Source organism: Pagrus major, chromosome 2, assembly GCF_040436345.1.
Source record: "Pagrus major chromosome 2, Pma_NU_1.0".
NCBI lineage: Eukaryota > Metazoa > Chordata > Actinopteri > Spariformes > Sparidae > Pagrus > Pagrus major.
The window spans coordinates 7,718,384-7,732,807 of NC_133216.1; the positions used below are offsets into that span (position 1 = coordinate 7,718,384).

Genomic DNA, 14,424 nt, shown 5'->3' on the forward strand with positions numbered 1-14,424 from the left:
TGAGTAAATACAGTAAAGAGTAGTGCAAAGAGGTTAAATGCTGTGTGTTGCATTTAAAGGAGAATCATCATCAAATTCTCTTTCACTCACTTTGTGATACTATGCACAATAGTAAACATGACATTTAAGAAAATAATGAGCACCAGTATTTTAAGGGCTGAGCTTCAATTCCCCATAAATATATGTTCTGTGTTTGTGATGAAAAACAAAACATGATTGGTTATGACAGCATATGATCATGAGGCCACTGTATTACTTCCACATGTGTGCAGAGCGTGTCCAGTCTGGTCCCAGTGCTGTGGTATCTGTGCAGCAAACATTCTGGGAAACTGTCAATATGGTGATGAGACTGATGTTAATCACATGTGTTTGCTTCAGGCTCACAATGACTATCTGGACTTGTGCAAAAACAGGCGACAGTCGGAATAATAAAGCGGAGACATGAAAGCTGATGAAAAAAATGACTTCTTAGTTAATTATGCATGTTGGTTTTCACTGCAGACTTTTAAAGCCTGTGGCCTTTTTTGTTTAATGCCCATATGCTGATAAAAAGCAATTTAATGGTCATTTGTGCCAACAATGATTTCCATGCGCAGGCAAAATCCTTAAATCATGAGAGCTGTAAGCTGTTTTGATGAAGTTAAAGCCACAGCAGTATAAACACCACTCTGTCTTTCTCCAATCTCATCAGAGCTTTTATTTGAGATTGGATTTGGCGCCCTCTGCAGATTTTAGTCTTCACCTACCAGCACTCTGCTCGTCTAACAGTTGTCTGTAAGCTGTATTGACACCAGCACTGATAGATAGTTTTAACAAAACCACAAGCTGATGTTCAGCATTTACTCCCCTGTGGTGCTCACGAAAAGCTGACAAGTATCCAAAGCTAAATAAACATTTATCTTACACTAGTGTTCTTACACTAACTTTTCACATACAAGAATATTTCCAAATTTGCTGTCGGAAATTTAAAAGACGCACAAAAAAGCACAAGGACCCTGAGAACTGTGTATCTAATGAATCATCTGAAATAATAATAATTATGTGGCAACAACTGTTTAAACAGTGTGGCCATTTCCTGTGTCTTTAACCAATGTTTTTTTTTGTTTTTTTTTTCAGAGTCAGTCTCGTGATTCAGACTCCTGCTGTGGGTGGCCAGCAGCAAACATGGAAAGGTCACATTGTGCATTAAAGTGGTCGCCTCCTGAACACATGAATCAAACTAGTGTCGGGTCTTGCCACAGGAAATCACATGGGAATACAACTTTCTCAGCAGCTGGGTTTGCCTTTTGAGAAGAGGTCAGTACCACAGCTTGGTGAAATGCCTTTATAAACAGGGTTAAGACAAAGCTTTTCTGAATGTTTGTGAGTCTCTTCAGTCTAAAAATATTATTTATAAAACTTTTGGGGTTTGTTTTAGTCGTTATCATTAGTGTTAGTGTGGATTTAAGCAGAACAATGTATCTGTTTTTATAAATGAGGGTAGGGAGGTTGTTTGTTTGTTTCCTGCTTACTTTTTTGCCAGCTAAAGAAACCACTACATCATCAGAGGACACTTAACAACAGGATTTTATGCTAATTCTGTGCGTTCCCAATTACCTGAATTTGCTCATTATATTTTGAAAGTACTTACCGGAAGTTAATCTCACACGTCGAGAGTCTCCCGAATTGTTGCAGGTTTATATCAAAAGGTAGGCTCTCATATTATATATCTTGAAAATGCGCATCCATTGTTTCGCACACAGTGTTTTCAGATACTGTGACATTTTTTTGTCGTTTCTGAACGCCTCCATCTTTTTCACTATATTTTGAAAGTACAAACCAGGAAGTGTTGTTTTGCATCGACGTCAACTTGACTAAATTGAATATGCTGCAGTTCCCCGCTGTGACCACTAGAGGGCAGCAAAATGCCACAATACCATCTCCACCAGGGGCCGAGTCGAGCCGAGCGCCGCTGTTTAAACGTATTTCCAATGAGTGTGTGCTGCCCTCTAGTGGCCACAATGACGAACTGCAACACATGAAAAACCAAGTCAAGCTAGCGTCGATGCAACCAAGGTAGCACGCTAAGACTTCCGGTCAACACTTTCAAATTAAAACTAAAAGCGACGCTTCGGCTCGAGGCAGCCGTATGACACAGAGGGGGACGTTATTTTGACGTGTTGAAGCGAAACATCGATGCATCCGGTCACGATACGTTTGTTTCGAAAGGTCAATACTGTGGAGAGTTTGTGCAACATCATCACTCTGCTGTGGGGAGTCTTGAAGAGAGCACCTCTTTGCTCAGGAAGACGGCTGCTGAGTGAAATTAAAGCCTCTAGGATCTGTTGTGACGAAGATCGTTAGCTATAACACAGCTAACTGGCTAATTAGCTGTTCGTCGGAGTTTTTCGCTCACTGGGGTAAGCGTGGATACCGTTAGCTACTAGAGGAGCTAATGCTTACTAGCTAATACTATTAAAATTAAGTTAACAACAGACTTGTCACTGTTGTATTCGTGTGCTTTTGGTACAGTGGCGTAACAGGTGAGCAGAGACATTAGCCATTGTTGCCGTGTTGTCATCAAGTTTAGCATGTTTTTAGCTTACTTCAGCGACCTGTTATACAGATAAACAAACGCACACAACTAGTTAAAGTGAATCAGGTGATGCTTCTGATCATCAGTGAAAGAAACGGGTCAGTTCAGTTGTACGTGTCACTGTTTTCTAAGTGATGTGATATAACAGGTGAGAAGCAGTGAAATGTTAGTAGAGTAACCTGTTGCCTGAAGCAAGAGTATGGAGAAGTGTGTTCAGTTCCAGCTGAAGTGACTGACAGTCTGCTTTATTGGTGATGTGTTGATGTCAGCCCATGTTTGGATGCACACAGCAAACTCACAGCCAGCTGATTGTCTTGTTTCAGAGGGAATGGAGAAAGCTAAACAAGATGCCTTCGACAATGCCAGACTTCAGGTGATCAAAGATGGCTATGAGAGGGCCTTTGAGTGCATCAACAAAGGGCTCTCAGTAGACGAGGCTGGAGACAAGACCCAGGCTCTGGAGCTGTACAAGCGAGGGCGACAGCACCTCCTCAGGGCCGTCAGCGTGCCTTCACACGGGGAGGAGTGTGTCGGCAGCTCCTGGGAATCAGCCAGACAGATGCAGCAGAAGATGCAGGAGACGCTGAACAACATCACCACCCGTCTGGCCATCCTAGAGACCAGCTCTGACCCCGATTCTGCACCCACACCCAGCGCTGACAGTGTGTCTGCAGGGGGTCTTTACCCAGACCTGCCCACCAAAAAGCAGCCAGACAGGCCAGCTCCACCAAACCTCCTCTCTGGTAATGGCCAGACAGGAGGAGCTGTAGGAGGCAAGATGGAGGGTCCATCTCTGTCGCCAACCAGACAGCCTGTGGTTCCAGTCGAACAGCCTCCAGCTTACTCTCCTCAGGCGGCTGACGGCCACCTGGCTATCTCATACGGGACAGAATCAGGGGAGATGTCGCTGGTTGGGGATGAGTTCTACAGTCGTACATCTAACTCGACACCATCTCCTCAGAGCATGGGTGAAGAGGGAGAGGAGCTGCTGTACATCCCTCATGGTGTACAGATATTCTTTGTCACACCTGAAGGGCAAGTGAGCGCTCCGTCGTACCCAGGCTACCTGCGGCTGGTGAGGTTTACTAGTGATCACTCTGAGACAGTGCCCAACCGACCACCAGCATTTCTGCAGGTAAGAGAAAACAATTTTCTCCCCCAGGTGTTTCAGCACACTTCAACAGTCTCTGGTATAAAGCTTGATGCAATGTCAAAGTGCAATCGAAATGTCACCACCGCTGCGTCACCAAATCTCTTGAATCTTGTGCCCTTTAACCTGATTTTGTAAGCCGTTTGCTCGGCTCGTCAAGACTTCTTTAACTGTGAGTCATCAGCAGAAGATAGGCCTGTTAATGATCTCTATCCTTCACCCTGTGAACGTGATCATGTGAGCGCTGTTTACTCAGTGCCCTAATCCCAATGGGGCTGTGGATATGATGTCATCCTCCTGGGAAATCCCACATCAGACAGAGCATTACTTCAAAGTGGACATCAGAAAAAAACAGGAAATGGTGACACCTGTACAATCTGATGCAATCAGATACAGCAGCACTTCATTAACTAATGAGGTGACGGCTGACTGTTATGTTCTTGTGTCCATTACAGCTGCAACCTACAAACGCATTCAGATGAAAGTTGCAACTTTGCAAGGAAGCAAGTTGATTTGTTGCATTGATGCGGCCTCTCATTTAGGGGTGGGAGTTTATAACATTTTATTGATACCAATCCATTTTATTGATTCTGCGTAAAGGTCAGATTCTTCATCGATTCCCTTCAGGATTCCTAATCAATTGTCTGTGCGTGCAAAAAAGTAGGCCCACAGCATTTCAGTATTACTGCAACTCTTTTGTGATTTTTTTTTTTTTTGTGATTCTGAAGATAGTGTAGGAAATGTGTGCATGTGACTGGTGTGCAAAAGGTCAGGTCTTTCCCTGCTGTTTAATCTGGAACCAGTTCTCAGCTGAATATTTGTACAGCATTAGTCTTCATTTAGGTCTCAGTCAAAGAAAAAAACAACTGAATATGCAAATGTGGTGCATATATTTACACTAGGTAATGTACGTGCTGCTCCGTTGGGAGTAGGCATGATTATCCTGTCCAACATAATTTCAATTCATGATATTATCCTGATACTCATCAAACTAATTCTTAAAACTTAAAAATTGCACTAAAACACACTGGAATCACTTTAACCTTCAATTCTGTCAGGAAACAAACATTTGTATTGTTTGATCACAGAGAGGACACATTTTTTGTGTGAAAAACAAACATTCAAAGAATCTTACATTAGTCATTATATCATATCGTATCATATAAAATCATAAGCTCTTCCAGCACAATAAAGGATATTGTTTACACACATCTGTGTTACACACGTTGTTTTTATGGGAGATACAATGTGCAAGCCATACCTTCAGCCATGGTGACAGGCTTAGCAAATAAAAAAAAGAAAAGAAAAAAGGAAACCAATACAGAACTGTACATTAGTGAGCTGGACAGCTTTTTCCAGTCATTCATGTGAGGATTCTCACAATTATTCCGATAATGCAAATTCACCACGATCAATTTATCACGATCCTCAATAAAATCTTTTATCGTCCGATGCCTGTTTGGGAGGCAGTGGTACTCGAGAGTGTCAAATTCACGGCATTCCTGTAAATTAAGCCCATGTTGCGTAGAAAGATGTTTCAGCAGCATGTTACTGGCGTTTCCAACCTTACATACAATAATAATTTTACAGACATTACACAACAAGCACTGCTTCTTCGTAAAATGAAGCAACATATGGACCTTTACTCCCTCTAGGCCTCCTTCCTACTCCTCCATCTTGTTGCAGGTTTTCAGCAGCGTAGACACAAGACTTTCCCAGTTGTTTCGCAATGCGTGACTGTCAGAAAAACATGCCAGCGTAAATAACCCTGATGGATCTGACAATTTGGAACCAGTTCACAACTGAAACCTGTTCTCAATTACCATCCCGACTCTAATCCACATCATCCGTCTTCTTCTGCTGAAGTCGCTGCCCTCCTTTTTTGGCAGTACTAACCAGTTTGCACTGTCTCACATCACAGAGAGGACACGCCTCTTTTTTTTAAGTGAAAAACAATCAATTAAAGAATCTTAAATCTTAAAGGAAAAAGAAACCAATACAAAACTGTACGTCAGTGAGCTAGACAGCCTTTTGCGGTCATTCATGATTCGTGAGGATAGTCACGATTATCCCGATTATTCCAATTCACCACAATCAACTCGTATGTTTTGTGTTGAGTGTTTTGCATCACGATCCACAATAAAATCTTTCATCGTCCCATCCCTAGTTGGGAGGCAGTGGCACTCGTCCTAAGGCGATTCACGGCATTCCTGTAATTTAAGCCCGTGTTGCAAAAAAAGATTTTTCAGCAGCAGCATGTTACTGGTGTTTCCAGCCTTACGTAAAATAATAATTTTACAGACATTACACAACAAGTACTGTTGTCTTTGTAAAATGAAGCAACACTTTGGACCTTTACTCCCTCTCTAGGCCTTCTTCCTCCTCCTTCCTCCTCCTCCCTCTTGTTGCAATTTTTCAGCAGCGAGTTACGCAGTTATTTCGCAATGCAAACATGCCAGCGTCAATAATTCTGATGGATCTGACATTTGGAACCAGTTCTGAACTGAAACCGGTCCTCGATTACCATCGCGACTCTGATTGGCATCATCCGTCTTCTTCTGCTGAAGTCGCTATCCTCTTTTCTGTCAGACCTGACCGTTTACATCCTCTTGTTAGTAATTTGAATTATGCTTTTGGCAGTCATCTTGCTGGTTTTTCTTTTCACCATGAACCACACTAGGGTGATTCTGCTGTTGCAATCATAGTTGAAAGTGATGCAATAAATGCCTCCAGGCAGGTTTACTTACTGCCAGTAAATAAGTTTTTATTTTTGGACTTTTTTAAGACGGGAACTTTGCCTTAAAATTCTTAATAAAGGAAAAGCCCTGCAGTCAGGCAGCTATAGAGCCGCTTAGCTAACAACTAATCAGTTTCTGAATGTTCTGCATCATGCATCTGTGTCACCATGTAAAACATTAGCTGTCTTTTTCTTATGGCACAGAAATATTGTGCCATAAGAAAAAGCCCCCAGTTGCACAGATGAGTCTGAGATGCTCACCAGGTATTTCTGTTAATCTGTCTTAATGTAATTTAGTCCGTGAAAGGAGAAATAAACCAGCTCACATTTAGCTCCACTGTTCCTTTGTCCCCAGCTAGTGTACACAACATCAGGCCTTTGTACCACTAGATTGGTTTGTAAATGTGCAGGTCATATGTAAACACTATAACAAGTGTGATAAGATAAGAAATTACATGAAGCCGTGTAAACACCTCGGCTCAGCTTTTTGTTAAAAGACTAAATCATTCCAATTTATCCAAGTCATCCTGTTTTGAGCACTTTTGTGTTGTTATTTTGGTGTTTTCCCCTGCTGTCTGTTCAAACGGCCAATGCACCGACATTAGTGGATCATGAGACTGAAATTTGACTCTTCATTGGGGAATTTCCCAGGTGGTATTGCCAGCGGGTGACGTCAGCGATTCACATGAGTGCAAGTGATTATCTTAACCCCGCTTACACTGTTATGCCCCATAATCCTGTTAGACATGCGGCAGTCAGAGGGAGACAGTGTCCTCTGGTCTGTCTGCTCTCAGACACTTCACTGTGTTGCACTAAGCAGAATCACTATCAACATGTAAGGTCATTTGAAAACTTATAGTTTAACCATATCTCTTTGCAGAGCTCTCATCCCCTATAACATCAGACTTCCATGTAAATCCAGTCATCATTCTTATTTTGCTGTATATTAGGGCGGCGAAACAAATGTTTTGTGCTGATATATATCATCATGACATCATTTTTATTTATTTTTTTACTTATTATCACATTTTCCAGCTTCATTATTTCTGTAAACTTTCCTTTTCTTGCAGGTGTGTGACTGGCTCTACCCTCTCATGGCCATGGACTCTCCGGTGTTGCTGTGTAACACTGGTGTGTTTATGTTTCCGGACATGATGGCGCCAGGCCCCGGCTATTATGTGGGGGTGGTGCTATCCTCTGAGCTGCCTGCTGCAAACAGAGCGCTGTTCGAGGACCTGCTGTCCCAGATGACAGATCTCAGGGTTCAGGTCAGCGTGCTCTCGGATCTGCAACAGCACAACAACAAGAACAATGTTCTGACACTCCATGGGAAACAAAAAAGAAAGGGGCCTATATATATTAATACGCCATTTATTTTTATGCTGTTTTTCTAACTCAACAAATGCCACTCACTGTTTGCACATTAAAATATGTTCACATAAATACTTGTGGTCACCAAAGAGTTGTTACACAACGCCTTTTGGCAAATCCTCTTGTGCCAGTGGGACACAAAGAGCTATTTTAGTGAGTGACGCTGTGAAGTTTGAGTGCTCTGCTGCTATTGGTGGTTACAGGCATGTAGAAGTGGGTTAATCTTCATTTTGCCTCTTCTTTGAAACCTGAGATCCAACTCATTAGTCTAGTTGTTCCATGATAATTAATATGTAACACTAGAATGGTGAACTTCAGCTGCTAATGTTGACTTAACAAATCAGTGGATCAGTGGATACGGAGGAATCGATTTAGGTCAGGTGGCCACCTGAGTAGATTTGACCTCACACATAACACACATGTTTTGTTTTTGTTTATAATTGTTGTGTTCAAAAGTGAAAAAAAGACAGCAGACATCCCTATGGCAAATATCTCCAAACGTGTCCCTTTAAATCTGTTCCTCCCAGGACAAAAGATTGTAGTTGCCCCTTACATGCTGCTTTGAGGCTGCAGACTGAGAAGTTTTCAAACTGTTTCATAGTTTTGGCCTGGCATGAAACTCTTGCCGCTGCTTACTTCTGAGCTGGCACACTTTTCCAAGTCACCCCTGCCTCAGCATTGTGGGGATTTGAGACAGGCAGGTGAGGAGAATTAATCAGTCATAATGCTCTTATCTGCAGCAGTTAGAACAACCTCAGGGCTGCAGCTGAAAGACTAGCGCCAGTTCAGCCATGATGGAGGGAGAGACGCTGGCTCAGATCGATGCCAAACAAGGTCATTTCTGATGAATGCAGTCAAGCTAGTTATCTCCTCTGATGGACGTGATTCCCTTTCAGCAAGTAGGCACTTTTGTGTTGTTTTTATTTTTGGGTCAAGTAGAAGATTTAAGGTTTTCAGCACAAAGGGAGACTGTTTTCTGTCTGCACAGAGACGTTTGAAAATGGCAAACAAAAAGTGCATTGTAAGAAGAAGCACAGAATAATAAGAGGAGCTATTGTGTGAGGGGTTACTTGGAGACAAGCATCTGAATGGAGATGTGTACAGCTTGTACAAAGTAGCAAAAAGCTGTCCAATGGTTTTGATCTTATTTTTGGCCCACATTGTCTGTCTTCATCAAACAGTAGCTAACCAATGTGTCTGTATGATCAGGCTCCAGATGAAGCTGCAGAAACCGTTAATCTCAGTCAGAAGGTGCCCATCGCAACACCTGAAGAGGCTGCACCGGCGGCGACAGAGGAGGATAAACCTCTGCCTGAGTGGAGTGAAAAGGTGGCAAGTGGGATTCTGACAGGTGAGGTCAAACTGCATCTTTCCCGTTAAATATTTTTAGGCTTTAGTTTAGTAACAGTTAGTCAGGAAAAACTAGAGACTGCATGACTAGCTCTGTGTGATTCTGTTGCCCTCTCAGGTGCGTCCTGGCTCAGCTGGAGCCTGGTGAAGGGGGCTGAGTTCACAGGCAAGGCCATTCACAAAGGGGCGTCTAAACTCCGAGAACATATCACTCCAGAGGACAAACCCACCCACGTCAGCCCCACGGTCACCAAAGGCCTCCATGTTGCCAAGCAAGCAACAGGAGGAGCCGTCAAAGTCAGCCAATTTCTAGGTGACTAAGTTGTCCCCAGTCAGCATGTTTTATTAACCTTGTGTTGTTATTTGGCAGTGGACCTCTAATTAACTAATGCTGTGTTACTACAGTGGACGGGGTGTGTGCAGTTGCCGGCTGTGTGGGTCGAGAGTTGGCTCCACACGTGAAAAAACACGGAGGCAAGCTGATCCCAGAGTCTATGAAGAAAGACAAGGATGGGCGTTCCAACATAGATGGAGCCATGGTGGTGGCTGCCAGCGGAGTGCAAGGTAGAGTGCATCTGCACTTCAGAGAAAGTTGTTCACAAGGGAAGTACTAAAATGGCCTAACGTGCTTTGTATCTTGTGTTTTTGTCCAGGATTTGCGACCATGTGGACTGGTTTGGAAGTAGCAGCAAAGAACATCACTACGAGTGTAGCAGCAGAGACAGTCACCACCGTAAAACATAAGTAAGTCTTCCTTCTTATTTCAAATTGCATGTCGGACCACTGTCACTTACTTAAACAGTGATCAAAATGTTTTTGATGTGTATGTTGCAAATGACCTCTTGCATTACACATGCAAAATGTGCACTCACTCACTGTACTTTTCAATTTGCTTTGCAGATTTAGGGGTCTACAAAAAATCCTTGACCCACCTAATGAGGAGAAATGTAATTTGCCCTAATTATACACAGCTATTTAACTCTTTGCACCGCTAATTAAGAGCATGACATGAGCCTCTTTATGCTGTGCCAATTCACTGCCTGCCCATGTGTCACAATTCACATTTTGGTCCTGCTTTTCACTGACTTCTTAAATGTTTCTAGTGGAAAATTCACAATTAGTAACGTTTCTGTCCTGTCTGATTTTAAAATCTCCCTATATTGTGTGATTTGGTGCCACATGTTCCAATGATGAGAAAAATAACTACAAAATATATTCACATTCTAGCCCTCAGAAATTTCTTAATTTAAGATTGCGCACTTGCATGGGTGTAATCCTCACATTAAAATTCACATACAGCTTGGCATCTTTGCAACCCTTGCACTGCTAATTATTCAATTCTTTCCAAATCCTCTTGTTTCTCGCCTCCTCTTCTGACATTTCATCCAATCTTGACTTCTGACGAAGGTACGGGGCAGCAGCAGGACAAGCCACAGACCATGCCGTCAATTCTGCCATTAATGTCGGTCTCACTGCCTTCAATGTTGACAACCTGGGGATCAAAGCTGTGGTGAAAAGGACTGGCAAGCACACTGCGCAGGCCATTTTGGAAGACTACAATCTTCAGGAAAAACCAGAGAACGGGAAGCAAGTGGAAAAATCAGGCAAATAGCCAGTAGTGCCTTGCCTCATTCTGCCTTAAAGAAGAGTTTGTATTCTTCTATCAAATAAATTTATATTTAATATTCTTTATTTATAAAATATGATCTATATTCACGAGATTACTACTGTTATTCATATCTTATATATTGATACAGCTCCTAAGCACTTTAATCTTTATTTAAATTAAGGTATATGGACCTAAATGAAGAAAAACAGCAGATAACACAAATTAAAACATACAGTTTGAGTGTTCAGTATATTGATACACATATAACATTGAGGTATTTTTCACTTATCCTAATAGTTACCACTTTAATTCTGCTCTTTGTACTAAGAAAACATTGAATTTTTGTTATTTTGACACTTGAATCTTTCCAAATCTTCACAAAGCATCTGTGTGTTTGAGTTTAACCTGGTAGGGTAAGTGCAATTTAAATACTTTGAATGAATTATAAAAAATATTATCTGTATATCATTATCTCCAGATGTAACTGTTCTGGACAGAAAAGCGTCTGCTAAACTGTTGTTTTTCCCTGTGGTGTTTAAAATGAGTCGTCATCACTGCTGTTGACTGTGCCTGCAACTATCAAATGATATGCTAAAATCTAATGGTTTGTAAAACTAAAGTTTATATAGTCTATTGTGTATTTTTGTTAAACCCTCAATCCTGTGAATGAGGGCTATTGAACACTGTTGATGTCTCAACTGCAAGTCTGAGGAGTCTAAAACTGTATAATTGATTTTTTTTTTTTGTCTTCTGCTGCAATCTACATTAATGTCTCCTGGATTTCAGTTGAGTTTTATCCAAATATCTTTGAAATGTTAATGTTTATAGTGTTTAACAAAATGTGAATTTTGAAGTGTGATGCTAACTTTTTTTTTTTTTTTTGAGTGATCTGGTGTGTCTCTTTCTAAACTCCAGCTTTAAGACCTGAGCAGGTCAATGTAATTTTCATTTCAGATAGCTTTCAAGTATTCTAGTTGCGAACTGAGATTTATTTCCAACCTGAAACCTTTTTTGAAAAAATAAAATGTTTAAAGAAATTCTGTATCTTTGAAGATTTGGGGATTTGTGGCCATTTATTTTGTGATCTGCGTGTTAAGAGCAGAATAGATTGGCGCAGCCTTAATCTGTTTAAACATCATCTTGAATCTGTCAGCGTAATACCGCCATCTAGTGGTTGTATGTTTTACAACATGTTAATTACCATTTAGTAATTTATTATATGGCCAATTTGAAAAAAATCAAACATATTTTTTGTATTTTTCGTTCAACCTTGGTTGGAGTAATGACTCTGTATCGAGTGTTAAGTCTTGTGATTAAGTAAAATTTCAGAAATGAAGCACCGTAAAGTATTTGAATTCATATGTATGAAATCCCACAAGGTTTTCGGGGGCTATATGGTATTTTTGTGCTGTTGAGTCAGTTGAATTTCACTCAATACAATTTAAATTTCAAATTTAAATATACTGAAATAATGACTAAGATTACAATCATTCATGTCAGAGTTAAATACTGGCAAAATTTGAGTATTACTCTTTACTGAAATGAAGGAAATATTGTATACAACCAGAAGACAAAAAAGGTTATCCACAATGGCTTCCCATTTATGTAACACAAAAAATCCACTTGTATATTGACTATTACAGTCACATGGAAAATACGACAAGACTGATCTGCTTTATTTACCTCAGAAAGTGAAGAGGTGCGAACATACCATAATTCTTACACAGTTTAAGATGTACAAAAAAACAACCCTAAAGTGCCATCTGTATTTTTTAGTAACAACACAATGGTGAAAAACTGCAAGCAGTATTACTCAAAAATGCACAGACCACTAGACTAGACTTTGTCACAATGAGGACCATGTACTGAATGCCAACTTACTGTAGGTAGACCCAGTCAAGCAAATCACAACAATGCAGCTCTAGCAGAAAACTGTCAAAAAAACATAAACTTCCAACTTCAGACATGCAGTATCGACCAACATAAACATCTACATCTTTGTATTATGCATATTATCAGTAACATCTCCAATCAGGATTAGCATCAAGGAGGCACAAGTTACCTTTAGCATTCGCAAGTAAGTCCAGTCAAAATGGAATTACCATGTCCTGTGGACTGTGTCAAAGGTCTGCTAAGCTTTTGATCCACTATCAGAGTTATTGGTTATTGTCACAAATGGCTGATTTACTTGTTTATACATCATCTGCTGAGTGTATCTTCTTGAGTCATGAACTGAAATTAAATACTATGTCATCAGACTTACACTGCAGGAAAGATTCTCAAACAATTCAACACACACAAAAAATACAATAAATAAGATGTCAGCTGACTTCTTTACAGCTGGCTTTGCTCTCTTTGTCATAAAAAACTCAAATTAACTAAAGCTAAAAATTAACTTCCCCGGTTATAATAACTCCATGGCCATCTTTGACAGTTTGTACCGTTTCTTCTGTGGCTTCAGGTTGCTCATGTACCTAGTGGGGTTGCTGCTTGTTGATAGTCAACAATCAACTAATTCTGTCCAAAGTAGGATTCTGGCACCCACACACACAGGATGTAAGAGATACCTAGCCCATGACTGAACAGAAAACACAAGAATTTAAGCAAATTGCAAAGTCCAACCTCCATTTCTGTTCCTTGCCAGAATAAAGAGAAGCCTGGAGCTCACTTTCCTTTTCAGAATAATGCTTTCCCCCTGTAGGTTAATCTTTTAGCTCAGATTTGGACCTGCAGGCAAACCCAGCCCTGAATCCACACGGATGTCTCCTTCATATTCAAAACAGTTAATTTACATATTAAGGTTTAAACAAGTGAAGATGAAAAGTGCATTATGCTCTTCTTTTAGTCAAGTACATTTTATTTAGGCTATATATCCCAATATCACAGACAGTCTTACTCTGTAATATGATCATTTAATATGTTATCTTACATCTGATACAGCTTTGAAGGTCCTAAGGGCCCAATGTCAGATCCAATATTCACTGAAAGCCTTATCACTATCCTTTTAAGGGTTTAATTTAGTGTATATCCAAACTTCATCCTCATACACACATAAAGGTCGTTTGAGTTGGGAGAAAAGTAAGTCAACTTTTCTAGACAACTCACAAGTGTGTCCATTATATTAAGGTCTTTCAGGCTAGTGGGACAGCTTGATCAGCACACAGTGGCTTTCTGAACCTTCCAAACTTTGAAGGTAAGTAAATTATGGCTTCAGATGCCAGCTGGATAAAAGCCCTGTGATAAAGTGATTGTTTGCATCAGGTCGAAAAATGATTGATAGCCATAAAAGTACAGAAGGCTATGTGTCATGGACCCACTGGTACAGCCGCTCATCACGCTTATAGACGAGCTTTGGGTGTGACGCACCTATGCATGACTTTCATTACACTGACTCTTCCAAGTCAATGAAGTCGCAGTATGTCACAAAACTAATGAAATATAAGATTGGAAATACGTTGCTTATAATAAAGACTACACAGCCAACCCGTAACTTAAACCTTGTGCAGTCGGTCCTGTGTGTAAGCTTGGACACACAACTTGCCATCTACACTTTCACATACCTGCAGTTGTCAATGTGACCCGTTTTATTGGTCACAAATAAGGTGATTTTCACCTTTTTTTAGTACCGTGTC

At 40.7% G+C, this 14,424-nt stretch overlaps 1 protein-coding gene across 3 annotated transcripts; it reads left to right on the top strand.

Moving 5' to 3' along the window:
- The first annotated feature begins 2,178 nt into the window (after window positions 1-2,178).
- On the top strand, window positions 2,179-11,829 carry spartb (spartin b). 3 transcript variants are annotated; one of them, XM_073484305.1, is made up of 9 exons: window positions 2,179-2,399; window positions 2,899-3,710; window positions 7,533-7,730; window positions 9,043-9,184; window positions 9,302-9,496; window positions 9,589-9,747; window positions 9,837-9,927; window positions 10,084-10,130; window positions 10,591-11,829. In XM_073484305.1, the coding sequence occupies exons 2-9, from the start codon at window positions 2,904-2,906 to the stop codon at window positions 10,695-10,697; spliced, it is 1,746 nt and encodes a 581-aa protein (XP_073340406.1). In that variant the 5' UTR covers window positions 2,179-2,399; window positions 2,899-2,903; the 3' UTR covers window positions 10,698-11,829. The 3 variants fall into 3 exon arrangements, with proteins under 3 accessions (XP_073340406.1, XP_073340398.1, XP_073340414.1); XM_073484297.1 differs by lacking the exon at window positions 10,084-10,130 and having other exon boundaries at window positions 2,239-2,399; window positions 10,591-10,895; XM_073484313.1 differs by lacking the exon at window positions 10,591-11,829 and having other exon boundaries at window positions 2,239-2,399; window positions 10,084-10,231.
- The last annotated feature ends 2,595 nt before the right edge of the window (window positions 11,830-14,424 follow it).

Bases quoted from the DNA above. Each gene is read 5' to 3' on its own strand.
- spartb (XM_073484297.1), top strand. From the start codon at position 2,904: ATGGAGAAAGCTAAACAAGATGCCTTCGACAATGCCAGACTTCAGGTG. The intron at 9,185-9,301 runs GTGAGGTCAAAC...TTGCCCTCTCAG, and splicing joins GGCAAGTGGGATTCTGACAG to GTGCGTCCTGGCTCAGCTGG. The intron at 9,928-10,590 runs GTAAGTCTTCCT...CTTCTGACGAAG, and splicing joins GTCACCACCGTAAAACATAA to GTACGGGGCAGCAGCAGGAC.